At 42.6% G+C, this 13,277-nt stretch overlaps 3 protein-coding genes across 14 annotated transcripts in view; all 3 read left to right on the top strand.

Annotated features, from left to right (window-relative positions):
- Nucleotides 1–1,268: 1,268 nt before the first annotated feature.
- LOC142991411 (motile sperm domain-containing protein 2-like) lies at nucleotides 1,269–5,467 on the top strand. Its single transcript, XM_076141571.1, has 14 exons — nucleotides 1,269–1,430; nucleotides 1,584–1,740; nucleotides 2,015–2,148; nucleotides 2,276–2,430; nucleotides 2,554–2,614; nucleotides 2,717–2,755; nucleotides 3,200–3,324; nucleotides 3,495–3,626; nucleotides 3,736–3,836; nucleotides 4,086–4,179; nucleotides 4,566–4,662; nucleotides 4,749–4,878; nucleotides 4,977–5,052; nucleotides 5,177–5,467. Exons 4-14 carry the CDS (start codon nucleotides 2,404–2,406, stop codon nucleotides 5,333–5,335), a joined length of 1,041 nt encoding a protein of 346 aa, XP_075997686.1. The 5' UTR covers nucleotides 1,269–1,430; nucleotides 1,584–1,740; nucleotides 2,015–2,148; nucleotides 2,276–2,403; the 3' UTR covers nucleotides 5,336–5,467.
- Nucleotides 5,468–5,908: 441 nt separating this feature from the next.
- The window catches only part of LOC142989319 (uncharacterized), a 21,288-nt gene continuing 13,919 nt past the window's right edge, over nucleotides 5,909–13,277 (top strand). The window contains exons 1-6 of one of the 3 annotated variants that reach the window (XM_076140645.1): nucleotides 5,909–6,041; nucleotides 6,166–6,468; nucleotides 6,578–6,692; nucleotides 6,778–6,835; nucleotides 7,293–7,497; nucleotides 8,063–8,311. In XM_076140645.1, the coding sequence (XP_075996760.1) occupies nucleotides 5,984–6,041; nucleotides 6,166–6,468; nucleotides 6,578–6,692; nucleotides 6,778–6,835; nucleotides 7,293–7,490 (732 nt within the window). In that variant the 5' untranslated portion in view covers nucleotides 5,909–5,983 and the 3' untranslated portion in view covers nucleotides 7,491–7,497; nucleotides 8,063–8,311. Of the gene's footprint in view, nucleotides 6,042–6,165; nucleotides 6,469–6,574; nucleotides 6,693–6,777; nucleotides 6,836–7,292; nucleotides 7,498–8,062; nucleotides 8,312–13,277 lie in introns of those variants that run through there. The other 2 variants (XM_076139179.1, XM_076139911.1) reach the window with 2 other exon arrangements.
- Nucleotides 8,595–13,277, top strand: part of LOC143008912 (protein NLRC3-like) — a 35,043-nt gene continuing 30,360 nt past the window's right edge. For 7 of the 10 annotated variants that reach the window (XM_076168080.1, XM_076163472.1, XM_076161247.1 and 4 more), the window contains exons 1-6: nucleotides 8,595–8,692; nucleotides 9,172–9,267; nucleotides 9,950–10,063; nucleotides 11,121–11,234; nucleotides 12,333–12,411; nucleotides 12,712–12,934. In XM_076168080.1, coding sequence (XP_076024195.1) covers nucleotides 8,637–8,692; nucleotides 9,172–9,267; nucleotides 9,950–10,063; nucleotides 11,121–11,234; nucleotides 12,333–12,411; nucleotides 12,712–12,934 — 682 coding nt within the window. In that variant the 5' untranslated portion in view covers nucleotides 8,595–8,636. The remainder of the gene's footprint in view (nucleotides 8,693–9,171; nucleotides 9,268–9,949; nucleotides 10,064–11,120; nucleotides 11,235–12,332; nucleotides 12,412–12,711; nucleotides 12,935–13,277) is intronic. The other 3 variants (XM_076165040.1, XM_076164280.1, XM_076161928.1) reach the window with 2 other exon arrangements.

Here is a 13,277-nt window from a genome sequence, read left to right as displayed (position 1 = left end):
TGAGCAAGGCACCTAACCTCAAAATTGCTCCCTCACTCGGCATCTCATTACCATTGCTGTATACAGACCGTGTTTGAATGTGTGTGTTTCTTGTCTGTGAGTGAGGAAAAGAACTTGACCTCTTGGGATCAATAAAAGTGTTCTTTCTTTTCTTTTACTTTCATTTGATGCAGGGTACCACCACTCATACACAGCAACGTGGTTACAATCAATACAGCCAGTGTTCGGCATGGGTCCACCTGAGGAGAGAAAATTATATCTAGATACATTTGTTTGCTTTTAAATAGAAAAATAGTGACTTATATTTTTTAGTGTAATCTTGAGTTGCGATGATGTGAAGATGAAGGAAGGAAGGATCTCCGCTGACACTGTCTTTGCTTGTATAATGGGGTTTTATTATACAAAGTACAGCATCATAACAAGCACCATGGAACGCTTGTGAGGGACTCTGCAGCCGGAATGAGTCGCCTCCCGAACTCCGACTTTCAGACGTATTTATACAGTTGATTGTCACTCAGAAAAGACCCGTTTCAGTGGATATTGACAAACCGCCTGAGACCACTGTAAACACTACGTGGCCATCCTGGGGGAGCAACAGTTCATTTTATAATGGCCTTTATTTGGCATGTAAACTTTTATCTTTACTCTTAACATGAATATATGTATTTAGACTGTTGTCTATAGGCCAGCCGTTTAAGCCCAAGGCTTAAACTGCTGACCTCAGGTGCTATTTACATTCCTTGTCCGGTTCAGTTCACTTTTCCTTTGTCCATTGTCAGCTGTAAGGCCTTCCCTAGTAGAATGAATATATGTTCTTATTGAGATACTAGATATACAAGCAAAATATACCACAATTTCATTGGGGTTTTCAAGTAAAACCGAACAAAGCTGAACACCTGCACTGCTTGAGTATTTTTGCGTTGACACAGACTTGAATGCAGACATGTTATACATGGTTAGAAAGCTCAAATTCTCTTCTTTAACACCTCACGAAACAGTTCACTGACAGACTTACAATCTGGAAACGAAAGCACTTCCAGCTGTATCAAGCGAACTATGATAATATATATAAAGTACTGATATCGTTTCTAGATAGTCTAGACTATTAACATCTTGAACGCCCTTATTCCATTTCTTGCGCTCTTCACTCGCTAAAGTAATTGTTTACTGTAGGTTTACTTTGAGGAGCGAATTCTGTGTGTTTCCGGTTGCTTCATCTATTTCCCTTAGCTTGATGCATCCTTGATCCCCCTCAAACCATGGCGGTCAATGGTTCAGCTGATTTAAATGAGGTAATGTTTCACCTTTTCTGTCATTTTGTTCAGGCGTTTTAACACTTATTTATTATCAGCAGCTCCTTCTGTTGTGACAGAATATTCAAAGGAAAGTTGACGAAGTACGCGAGAAGTTCCGTTCTGAATATTTACAAGGTGCGTTTACATTTAGCTTGCAAATAACAAACTTTAAATAAAACAAATTATTACACTATACTAATATTGCTTTTGTACAATTCAGTTTGATGAGACGTATACGAGTTAGGTTAGATATGAAAAAACTATTTAGATAAGTTAATTCACCCCCAGAGGCCAGAGACAGGTATGATAACAGTGACGTGGAGAGGCTGTGGAGGGACGAAAACCTGGTGGAGAGCTATCTGGAATGGAGGCACTTTGTGGTGGACGACACCTTGAAGATGATCGACGAGAGCTTCCAGTGAATAAAAACAAATCAACGTCAACGGTAAACTATTTCAAGTTAAAGTGCTTATGTATCTCCCGCAGTCTGTACTGGACTTGGACCCGGAGGGGAAGCTTGAGCCACACACAGAGTCCAAAACTGATTCTGACATATTCCAACAATCCCCCTACAATAAAAGCAAGTCTATATCAAGATAGAGCATTAACTGTCTGCTGTCCACATGATGTCTGTCTGTGACTCTGACACACACACACACTGACCTTTGGTCCAGGTCTTGCTCCACTCTGGTTTTGTCTACACTGATTTCTTCTTCAAGAACTTAATGAAGAGTGTGTGCAGAGGGCTCTCCTGTGCGCTGGGATGCACTACCTGCACGGGTACGACAAGGAAGGCAACAACCTGTGTAGGTTACACTCTCACCTCTTGGTTGACCTTTGGGACAGTGTTCACGTATGTATGCATGAATTTGTGCTTTGTCTAGCTGTCATTACTTCCTCATAATGTGTGTAACCCTCACCCAGATTAGCACTGTTATTGCTCTAACATGTGGAACATAAGTGAACGATCTTTCTACCAGTCTGGTTGAGACTGAAGCTACTTGTGAAAGACGTGCGGCTGCTGCAGGAGAAGAAGAAATACTTGGCCTTCTGGCTGGAGCGTTACATCAGGAGGGAGCCGTACTCGCTCCTCACTGTCGTCTTTGACATGTCCGACTCTGGCCTGAGTAATGTGGTACGGGACCTGTCGGCTTAAACCGGCATCAGAAAGATCAGTGAAGCCTTTCTGAAGTCATTATTGTGCTGCTGAAGTGAACGTGTCAACACAATCCAGCAGTACTGTCGTCTCTTGTTTCAGGACTTGGATTTTGTGAAGTACTTGATTAGCTGCTTTGAAGTCTACTACCCCAACCTGTTGTGTAAGTGTGTATGACGCAGTGCCTTTCATGTCGTCATGTCTTCTTCTACATAAGAATTTTATCAGATTCAGATTGCCAACATGCTTTCTTCTTTCATTTCAGCTAAGATGATAATGTATGAAATACCATGGATCATTAACGGTAAGTTTCACGTGTGTGTGTGTGTGTGTGTGTGTGTGTGTGTGTGTGTGTGTGTGTGTGTGTGTGTGTGTGTGTGTGTGTGTGTTTTCATCTACTTAAGATGACATCATTGTAACTCTTGGTTTAGGTGCCCATGTATTGGATGACATCACTGCGGTTGGTCTGAGTGCATCACAGTTGTTTATTTAAGTCGGCTCTAGAGTTTGATGCAAGCGATGCAGGGAACAACACAGGTTTACGTCAGCTTGACTTTGTGTTGTGGTGTTTTTGCGTTGTGTACGTAACAAACACTCTTCTGCTGAGCTGATCCAGGAGGTGATACATCTACGGAGAGGAAGGTGCAACAACGGACCACTATCTTCTGTCTTTTCAGATGGTATTATAGTATTATGTCTGTATGAACCGTTTCTCTGCCTCTGCTCCCGTCTGCCCTGTGAATTGTAGCAGCCTGGAAGATAGTGAAGACCTGGCTCAGTCCGGACGCCATCAACAAGCTGAAGTTTGTCTCCAGAGGTGACATCCAGACCTACATACACCCAGAACATCTCCCCTCTCACATGGGTGGAACTGTATGTGAAACAAACACACACAACACCTGGACGTCCACCAAAACGCTCTAATTTTCTATTAATAGGAGTTATTTTTAAATATTGCTCTCCATGGGATCTGGTTAAACCCTGGCTCTAGTGCTTCCTCTGCTCTCTAATCCAGTCCCCATGTGTTCCTCACTCCTCTGCAGGACAGCTTCATTTATAGCTACCCTCCTCTGCCCGATGATTTCCAGACAACCATGTCAGATTCACCAAACCGGGTTGACGACTTTGATACAAAAGACGAAGATGCGGAGGTCCCAACCCTGAGAATCAGAAAAGTACTCCGTCTTCTACTTCCTCTTACTTCACTTTGTTTTGTACTCAGCTTTGTTTTCCTTTCTTACACTCTGTGTGTCTCTTCACGTCACGTTTGTTGCTCCGTTATAGGTTTGCTTTGCAGATGAAGATGAAGATGGAGATGATGTCAGTCAAGTCAAAACTCTATGGAGGCCCAGCACAACATACAAAGGCTCTCTGCTCCACATCAGGTTGGTCTCTTCTGCTGCTGCTGCTGTAAGAATAGTTGACCTCCTTCCTCCCTCTCTGTTACATCGTTGCATTGCAGCAGTGCTTCAACCTTCATCCTCAACCACAGCGATGACAAACTAATATAGGAGGGCAAGACAGGCGCACATTTAGCCTGCGTCTCTTTTTCTGTTGACCTCTGCGCCTCTTTCTAGTTTCACTTTGTGTCAGTTCTGAACTTTTTTCTTTGAAACTCTTGTTTGTCCTTCCAGTCCAGCAGAGGAGCTGGACTTTGGCACCACAGCCTCACAGAGAGGATGTCTGCTGATCCTCCAGAATGTCACCCAGACCTCTGTGGCCTATAAGGTTCTCTTCTGAAAACTTACATCAACCTACAACACACAAAAATACTCATTTGCAGCATTCACACACTTTCTGAGTGCATTTCACTTGTTCAAGGTCTTCTTCTTTCCTTTATGACCATTTTCAAATACATCACATGTACGTCAGTAACAGTAAACTGAGAAGATTAAGAGAAACCATGAGTATTAAAAGGGATGGACATCATTTTTACAGTCCTTGAACACTGAATTAGACAAGTCAGAAACTGAAACGCATGAAAACAAAGTGTGTGTGTGTGTGTGTGTGTGTGTGTGTGTGTGTGTGTGTGTGTGTGTGTGTGTGTGTGTGTGTGTGTGTGTGTGTGTGTGTGTGTGTGTGTGTGTGTGTGTGTGTGTGTGTGTCTGCCGCAGGTGAGAACCACAGCGCCAGAAAAATACAAGGTGAAACCCGGAAACAGCAGCTGTGCAGCAGCGGCCACGGTGGAGATCACTGTGAACCTGCGTGAAGGTAAAACAGAAGAAACACCAGCGTATTATCTGTGAGGGACGTGTGTGTGTGTGATTACCCACCGAGTGCTGTGATTGGCTCCCAAGGCTTCCAGGTATCTCCTCTGGACCGTTTCCTCGTCATGGCTGCTGAACTGCAGTCCAACGCCACCTTCAGTCAGCAGGACCTGGCTCAGTTCTGGGACGAGACCCCCCAGTCTAAAATCATGAAGCACAAGTCAGACAGCATTCCTTTACCACCTCAGGATAATCTGTGTGCTGCATGTGATGACCATAACACATCCATCTTTGTTTGTTATACTTGTCTCTGTTCAGACTGAGGTGTCACATCCTGCACAATCGCTTTGTCATGGTTAACACCACAAAGGGCCACCAAGACCTTCACGCCACGGTGAGTGAGGCGTTTAGGGTACGGCTTTAGAAACAGACTGAACTGTGTCAACATGTCAATCACAAAAGCCCAAAGCCACCACTCTCTCCAATTAAATCCACAATTTCCCCTCTGCTGTCCTCAGCTCCTGCAGCTGATGGCCTGCAGCAGCCGGCTGGACCACAAGCTGGATCAGTGCGTCTGGACCCAGAACGTGATCATGGTGGTGGTAATGGTGCTGACGACACTGTGGGGCTTAACCCTTTACTTCTACGTGATGCAATTCCCTGGTGGGATTTTCTAACTGGACTCTCAGAACACACAGCCTGTAAATATTCTTGTGCGAGGCGAGTATTTGTTACAAGATCCAAATAAAATGCTCAAGAGCCGATGTGTGTCCTCTCACGTCTCGTGTCGTGTCATGGTCGGCCACATGTTCTTTCTTGTAGATATGGAAAGTATTAGAAGGTTGCAGCAGTCTGTCACCGTCTCGGTCCTTGTGTCAGTGTTTCACATCCTGTTAAAAGCCTGGGATGGAGATGTAGGCTGTGTTATAGAACCAGACTTTGATGTTTTTGACATTTTACACCAATCTGAGATTTGGAAGCGACCATCTGCCTTCTCACTGTCCTCTGTGAAGGTAAGATTGCTTTTTATATCACAACAGGTTGTATAACTAATGCAAATGTTTCCCTGCATCCCTTTTGGGTTTGTCCACATCTGCCTGTGTGCAGATTTGACACCATTTTGATTTTGTGTTTGTATCTCTAAATACGGGTCAGTTGTCACAAGCAGCTGAACTAAAAATGCAACTTGCACCTCTGCACTTCCTGTTTAGGACACCTCGCCAGCAGCTCATCGTTTGGGTCGTAGGGTGTTGCGGTAGAATGTCACAAGTCTTCACCTACTTCCTTTCAGTAAAGTGTGTGTCTGCTGCCTCTTTAGCACTAGGATGCATGGACATTTGTTTGCTTTGCTTTCGCTGCTCTGCATCTGTGTCCGCGGTGAAGGTAACAACTTTTCTATGATATCTTCACAGTTTGACATTTAAATAGTAAGTCAGATAATAGTTTGCCATCGTTTAACTTTGTACGTAAATTTACAGCAAGCAAGACCGTTCTCTCTTGTTTGCAGTGTCTCTTGTGAAAACCGTCGGCACAGAACCAGATGTTACTCCACTATGCACCATGGATACCATCAGGGTTGTTGAATGTAAGATCGAGACGGAGAGGAGCGGTGGAGCGGTGTGTCATCTGTCGTATGGACATCCAGCTGAATTTGTGCAGGGATGTGACTCCAGATTCACACTTAAAACAGAAAATAAGACAATGGTTCTCAGCCTGAGGAATCTAACACATGAAGACAGAGGGAACATCACCTGTCAGTGTTCACATAAACTAGGATCAGATGTTGTGCGTCTCACTCTTACCGTGAAAGGTAAAGGTTTGATTTGAGGTATTGATACAGATACGTCATATTTGATTGGGTGTATTATAATATTTGGCTATTTTTGCATGACTCTTTGTTTGTCTTCCTTATTTAGAAGATGTGGAAGAGGCCAGCTCCTCTTCTCCAGGCGTCGTTGCCACAGTGATCATTGTCATCGCGTTCATTGCAACTGCAGCCGTCCTTGGATTTCTTCTGAGGAAAAAGTTCCACAGGTGAAAGTTTCTGACTTAAAACGTTCAGATTTTTCTATCAGCTCTCATTTCCGCATTAACCCTTTCTCTGTATGTTGTTCCTCAGAATTCTGACATTCCCTCATATCTGGAGACAAAATACCAACTCAGGAGCATCTGACTTGGTGAGTAGTGTTAAAGTTATTTCTATCCCTTTTTAAATATGCTATGACACTTGTTTTGTCTTTGTATGTCTTCATCTTTTACCACTGTCATTTCAAACAAAGATGATTCAGTAATTCCTTAAACTGGCAGCTGTTTAGCCCTCTGCTGAGAGTCCCTCAACCCTGCTCTATAGCCATATACTGAAGCATTCTCTATATACAAGTCTATTGTGATTATTGCTTGTTAGAGTGGAGGCAAGTTGGAGCTGATAGGCTGACAGCTCCTCACTCTAAATTCAGCTGCTGGGAATTTCCCCTCGGGGATCAATGAGTGTTTCTCTTTCTTTAAACTTCAAAAATGTGTCCAGGTCTCATGTAGCCCAATGTTACATTTTCAGCTCAGAAAAAATCTCTCTCTACGTTTTTTTCTACCTTCAGACTTCTTTACCTCATGCGATGCATTGGTTTGGTTTCACAGGAGCGCTCAGAGCACGATGACGTCTACACGAGCCTCCAAAGGCCTGACAGCGAGCTCTACCAAACCATCGCCTCAGTGCAGCCTCGTCTCCACACTGAAACAAAGCCGAGCTGCATCGATGCACAGGCTGTTTTTTGGGACGACCAGGAAACAGATGGAGAGAATGACCCGGATAACCAAATCTATCAAAACATCTAAATCAAAAGTAATTATTTTGATTCACTGAAATGATGCTGGATGGAGCGGCCATCATTTCTCTTGTTATGTAAAGTGAAGACCTGCTGTGTAATATTGCAAAAATGATTGATTATTAACGATACACAATACAAAGAATACACACGGCTTCACTTGAATAAGGTGGTCTGGTTAAAACAAAGATGGCTCAGCTCAGATGTGTGTTTTTGCTATTTGCAGCCTTTCACACGTGTGGTTACTGCAACAATAAGTGTGTAACAAGCCAGCATGATACATCACCCATCGCTATGACTAAGTGTACAAAATGTACTGAAGAAGTGCAGACATGGACAATCCTGTAGTTCTGTCATGCTTATGCTCAGATTGCAACCCAGTGTTTATCTCTCACCCTGCTTTAATTAGGCCAAAACCAGAGGATGGTTACTTGTGTAATGTTGACTCTTTTGTGTAGCAGTCTTGGTGACAGCGCAGATTTCAGATGTTAGGTGAAACTTTGTAGTGCAGACGTTTAAAAAGCTGAAGGTCTGCGTTACAGTGTGGTTACTGATAGAGCCTCCATGTTTCTTCTGTTTCAGTTTGCATCTGTTTTCGACGAGGCCGAGGTCGGCAGTCCTACAGTAATCCCAGTAACACCTGTGGCTCCATTCCTCAATGTAACTGCAGCTATCCTTGCATTTATGCAGGAGGAAAATGCTTAAGCGTTGAGAGAATCTGTTCATTGTTGTCACTTATTATCATGAATATTGTCTCTACTCACTGTGGGGGGAACTAACACCACATCTCCAAACAGAAGATTGAACTAATCCACCTTTGTAGGTATTATCATGACATATAATGTATAATAAAAACATTCTAATCTAATCACAGAATGTCATTACAGTACTCTGTGTCATTGTCTTGGCCCCGTATGAAACCAACCTTGCTCATTTCTTATCTTTCTCATACTTCAGTCATGTTTTCATAGAAGAAAGTGATGTGATGATAGTGTTGTCCACTAGATGGCACTGTTTCCAACTGATTAAAAGTGTGTGTGTGTGTGTGTGTGTGCGTGTGTGTGTGTGTGTGTGTGAATTCCAGAATGTGTAACAATGCTTGTATGACACTCTCTCACACACACAAACAACACCCAGGAATCCTGTGAGACAGGTTATGATCAAGCAAGTTGATCATCAGATGAGGAAGAGCAGCAGAAGGAGCCTGACGCAGTGAGTTTGAGTTTCATTTGATTTCTTTACTTTACGGACCATAGTTTATGTTTAATGTTTGAGTGACGGTTAACACTTATTGATCTGATTGGCTGGGCAGTTCTGTTTCAATGAGACAAGAAACGTGTGTGTGTGTGTGTGTGTGTGTGTGTGTGTATGTGTGTGACGCAGTGTGTGTCGCAGTGAGTTTGAGTTTAGTTTGATTACTTTATTAATCATAGTTTATGTTCAATGTTTGATGACAGTGTACAGTGATTGATCTGATGAAGAAACGAGTAACGCAAATCTGTGTGTGTGTGTGTGTCGTTTTTGTGCTTGTGTGTATTTGGTTTTTACGTGAGTCTGTGTCGCTATTTGTGTGTGTATCTGTGATTGTGTGTGTTTGCTTATCTGTGTGTGTGTGTGTGCATGTTTGTCGAACGTTTGTGTGTGTATATTTGTCTGTATGGTTACGTGTGTGTATGTTTTCCTCTCTGCAGTGTAGTGAAGATGAGTGTCTGTGATGATGAAGAGGAGCACAGATCCAAAGGGGGGCCTCCAGATTCCCGTCATGAACAAGGACCCTCACACACAAAGTAAGACCACCCATCACACCAGGGGCCTCACTTCCTCCTCAGGTGAAAGTGAAACAGAGCGGCCCAGCTCACTTAAAGCTCCACTCACCGCTCATGAACTTGTCCAGGAAGTAGCGACATAAAAGAGCACCGTCACCTCCAGCTTTCCTTTGGATCCCATTGGATTCAATGCTTCATATTTATCTATTTCCATCCACTTTCCCTGGTTGGTCTGCACCTGTGCATCTCCTTCTGATATCTAGACATGTTTCCTTCTTCATGGCTTCAGATGCGGCTTCTTGTAGAATCTTGTTCTCTGACTTAGTCCCACAAACATGGTGAAATGAGACAAAGATAATACTTATATTATGATTAGTTTCACTAGAAAAAAGACTTTGACTCAGCAGAGAACAAAGGATGCATCAAAACAAAACAAAAAAAGATTGAATAATAATAATTGTCCTTTGATTGAGCTTCTTTCTGACACCCAAGGTCACGTTATAGGATGGGCAGGAGAGGCGGGGACAGATATTGATTCTTTTACCAATCACCATTCTTTAGGTAAACAGTATGAACGATTGTGATTCTCTCATAGATGAAGCTGACAGCAGTGGTGTGTACAGCTGCTTTAGATGCTCCTCACATTTCCCCTAATGACCTTCTGCTTCCATCTGCTGCTGTGTTGTCAATGCTGTGTTTATAGGGTCCACCAGCAGAGGGCAGACTCTCCTGTACCCAGCTGTGTGTCCATGAAGAGCGACAGGTCCATGCCTGAACCTTTTTCCTTCACTGATGGACAGAAGGCTGCTGAGGAAAGGTCAGAGTCCTGCTAAGCACTCGTTTTAGGTTTAATTGCTGCATCATCAAAACATCTTTTATGTTCTTAAAACTGACACAGAACATGAAATTAAATTATGAACAAATTCCTGACACTTTTTCCATGCCAATGTTAAATTGATTGATATTCTGTTCACGTTCATTTCAATGGGATTCATACAGACTTGCCACTTACTGATTGATTTCTTTTATTGATCATTGTTTAAAATGTATGCTTCAATTCCTTTTGTAAAAACTTTTTTTGTTCAATAGAGCGAGAGTGAAGCTTTTATTTATTTATTAAAACTTTGGCTTTATTGGTTTAAAGTGAGCACAGCACTCTGCATTATATGCATTTCATTTCAGCTAGAAATAAATCTTTACAAAAATATATTTTAGTAAGATTTCACAAAAGATCAAAACATTCGAACACACAACACCCAGTTATCCTGTGAGACAGGTTATGATCATGCAAGTTGATACTCCATTAAGGGTTAAGGGGAACCTCAGTTAAGGAAGAGCAGCAGAAGGAGCCTGACGCAGTGAGTTTGAGTTTAGTTTGATTTCTTTACTTTACGGACCTTTCAAAAGAGCTCTTAAAGTTGTGATGCTTTATTTGTGAGTGAGCAGCAGTTTAGCAGAGCAGTTTTGTCTTTGTTGGCCTTCACCTCATTGTTGTCCTCTCCAGGTTCTTTTGAAGAAAAGGATACATTGTGTTTGAGTGACAGAATGAGCTCAGTTTAACAAGATTCATGTAAGCTGAGTCCCAGAGTTAGTGATGATGGCAGACTTCAAAGGTTTGTGTGTTGGTGACAGAATGTGTGTAGTTTAAAGTAACATTGAGTCAAACACAGCTCCTCTTCCCATTAGAGTGAATGGATGTGATTCCTGTGACTCTGTTCATTGAAATAAATTTCAGGCTAAGTATGAATGATTGTGATTCTCTCACAGATAAGGCTGACAGCAGTGGTGTGTACAGCTGCTTTAGATGTTCCTCACATTTCCCCTAATGACCTTCTGCTTCCACTGCTGCTGTGTTGTCAATGCTGTGTTTATAGGGTTCACCAGCAGAGGGCAGACTGTCCTGTACCCAGCTGTGTGTCCATGAAGAGCAACTGGTCCATGGGTGAAACTGATAACTTCACTGATGGACAGAAGCCTAAGAAAGGAAGGTCAGAGTCCTGCTAAGCCCTCCTTTTAGGTTTAGTTGCTGCATCATCAAAACATCTTTTATGTTCTTAAAACTGACACAGAACATGAAATTAAATGGTGAACAAATTCCTGACACTTTTTCCATGCCAATGTTAAATTGATTGATATTCTGTTCACATTCATTTCAATGGGATTCATACAGACTTGCCACTTCCTGAATGATTTCTTTTATTGATCATTGTTTAAAATGTATGCTTCAATTCCTTTTGTAAAAACTTTTTTTGTTCAATGGAGCGAGAGTGAAGCTTTTATTTATTTATTAAAACTTTGGCTTTATTGGTTTAAAGTGAGCACAGCACTCTGCATTATATGCATTTCATTTCAGCTGGAAATAAATCTTTACAAAAATATATTTAAGTAAGATTTCACAAAAGATCAAAACATTCGAATAACCAAGCAAGTAATCGACAGACATAGCAGTGAATTGTGACTTGAAATTCACTCTATTAAAAGTGTGTGTGTGTGTGTGTGTGTGTGTGTGTGTGTGTGTGTGTGTGTGTGTGTGTGTGTGTGTGTGTGTGTGTGTGTGTGTGTGTGTGTGTGTGTGTGTGTGTGTGTGTGTGTGTGTGTGTGTGAATTCCAGAATGTATATCGATGCTTGTATGACACTCTCTCACACACACACACACAAACAAACAACACCCAGGAATCCTGTGAGACAGGTTATGATCATGCAAGTTGATACTCCGTTAAGGGTTAAGGGGAACCTCAGTTAAGGAAGAGCAGCAGAAGGAGCCTGACGCAGTGAGTTTCAGATTAGTTTGATTTCTTTACTTTACAGACCTTTCAAATGAGCTCTTAAAGTAGTGAAGCTTTATTTGTGAGTGAGCGGCAGTTTAGCAGAGTAGTGTTGTCTTTGTTGGCCTTCACCTCATTGTTGTCCTTGCATTGCGTTGCAGGATCCTCTGAGAGCTCTGACAGGCTTTGTGGAACCAGCAGACTGCTGCATTTCCTGTGAAAATCACTTGTGTTTCCTGTTGTGTCAGACAGACAAACGTCACCTTAACAACCTGTCTGTATGTGTTTGTAAACTCACATGTTTCTTTATTTCTCCACAGACTTCACTTGAATCAGTCCGAGGTTTCCACTGGTCAGTGTTCCCAGCAGCATGCAGCAGACCTGGACTCAATATTTATGGTGAGTAAATGTCTAGGCTCTGCCCACTTACATATGGACGATGTCACCGGGTAGAGAATCTATTGACAGAGAGATAAGAGATGTTGTAATGCAGCACTTCATTTAGTTTGAGCAGGGAGAGTTCAGTGGGAACATTAACATAGGAGTTGCTGCTATGGTTACCTGCATCTTCATACATCTGTAGGGTTTGAATCCTCGTTAGCTGCACTCCTGAGTGATGTTGTCAACATATACACTGACAGCTAACAGAAACCAGGATCTTCTCTCACTCTGGTACAAACTTGTGTTTGACTCTTTCAGCTGCTGGAGGAGAACATTGTCAGGTTTGTGAAGAACGAGCTGAAGACCATCAAGAAGGTTCTGAGTCCAGATTACCCAAAATTCAAGAGCCAGAATGAGGATGAGGAGGTGTTGGGTGGTGAGGATGAAGAGCAGAGGAGCATCAGAGAGGCGTTCCTGAAGCTCACAGAGACCTTCCTGAGGAGAATGAAGCATGAGAAGCTGGCTGAGTCTCTGCACAGCAGTAAGATCATTTAACAGCTTTAACATGATGAAAAGAGGAAACAGGACTAAAGCTTCCCACTTACACACTCTACACACTCAAACATACAAGAATGCAGCTACTGATTGAAGCTTCGATATCTTGTGGTACAAGGGTACTCAGTCACCCTGAGTCCATTCTCACTCAGGCTCTCTTAGCACACACACTCTGCAACCTTTACAGTGTGAGGGCCCCACAGGCTGAAGGGACGGTGAGTTTGAGCACATGAGAGGGTCTGGACACCAAGAGATCTTGGAGCTCACACAGGAACATAAGGGGTTAGAAGGTTAGAAGAGGTTATATCATGCTGCTCTAGTGACAAACA

This window comes from Genypterus blacodes, unplaced genomic scaffold, assembly GCF_046128005.1.
Source record: "Genypterus blacodes isolate CSIRO-AG114 ecotype Tasmania unplaced genomic scaffold, CSIRO-AGI_Gbla_v1 ptg000001l_1, whole genome shotgun sequence".
Taxonomy (NCBI): domain Eukaryota; kingdom Metazoa; phylum Chordata; class Actinopteri; order Ophidiiformes; family Ophidiidae; genus Genypterus; species Genypterus blacodes.
This window is presented reverse-complemented; position numbering and strand designations above follow the sequence as displayed.

Excerpts from the sequence above, each read along its gene's own strand:
- LOC142991411 (XM_076141571.1), top strand. The coding sequence starts at position 2,404 with ATGTCCGACTCTGGCCTGAGTAATGTG. Across the intron at positions 2,756-3,199 it reads AATACCATGGATCATTAACG|CAGCCTGGAAGATAGTGAAG; the intron begins GTAAGTTTCACG and ends TGTGAATTGTAG. Across the intron at positions 4,180-4,565 it reads AGACCTCTGTGGCCTATAAG|GTGAGAACCACAGCGCCAGA; the intron begins GTTCTCTTCTGA and ends TGTCTGCCGCAG.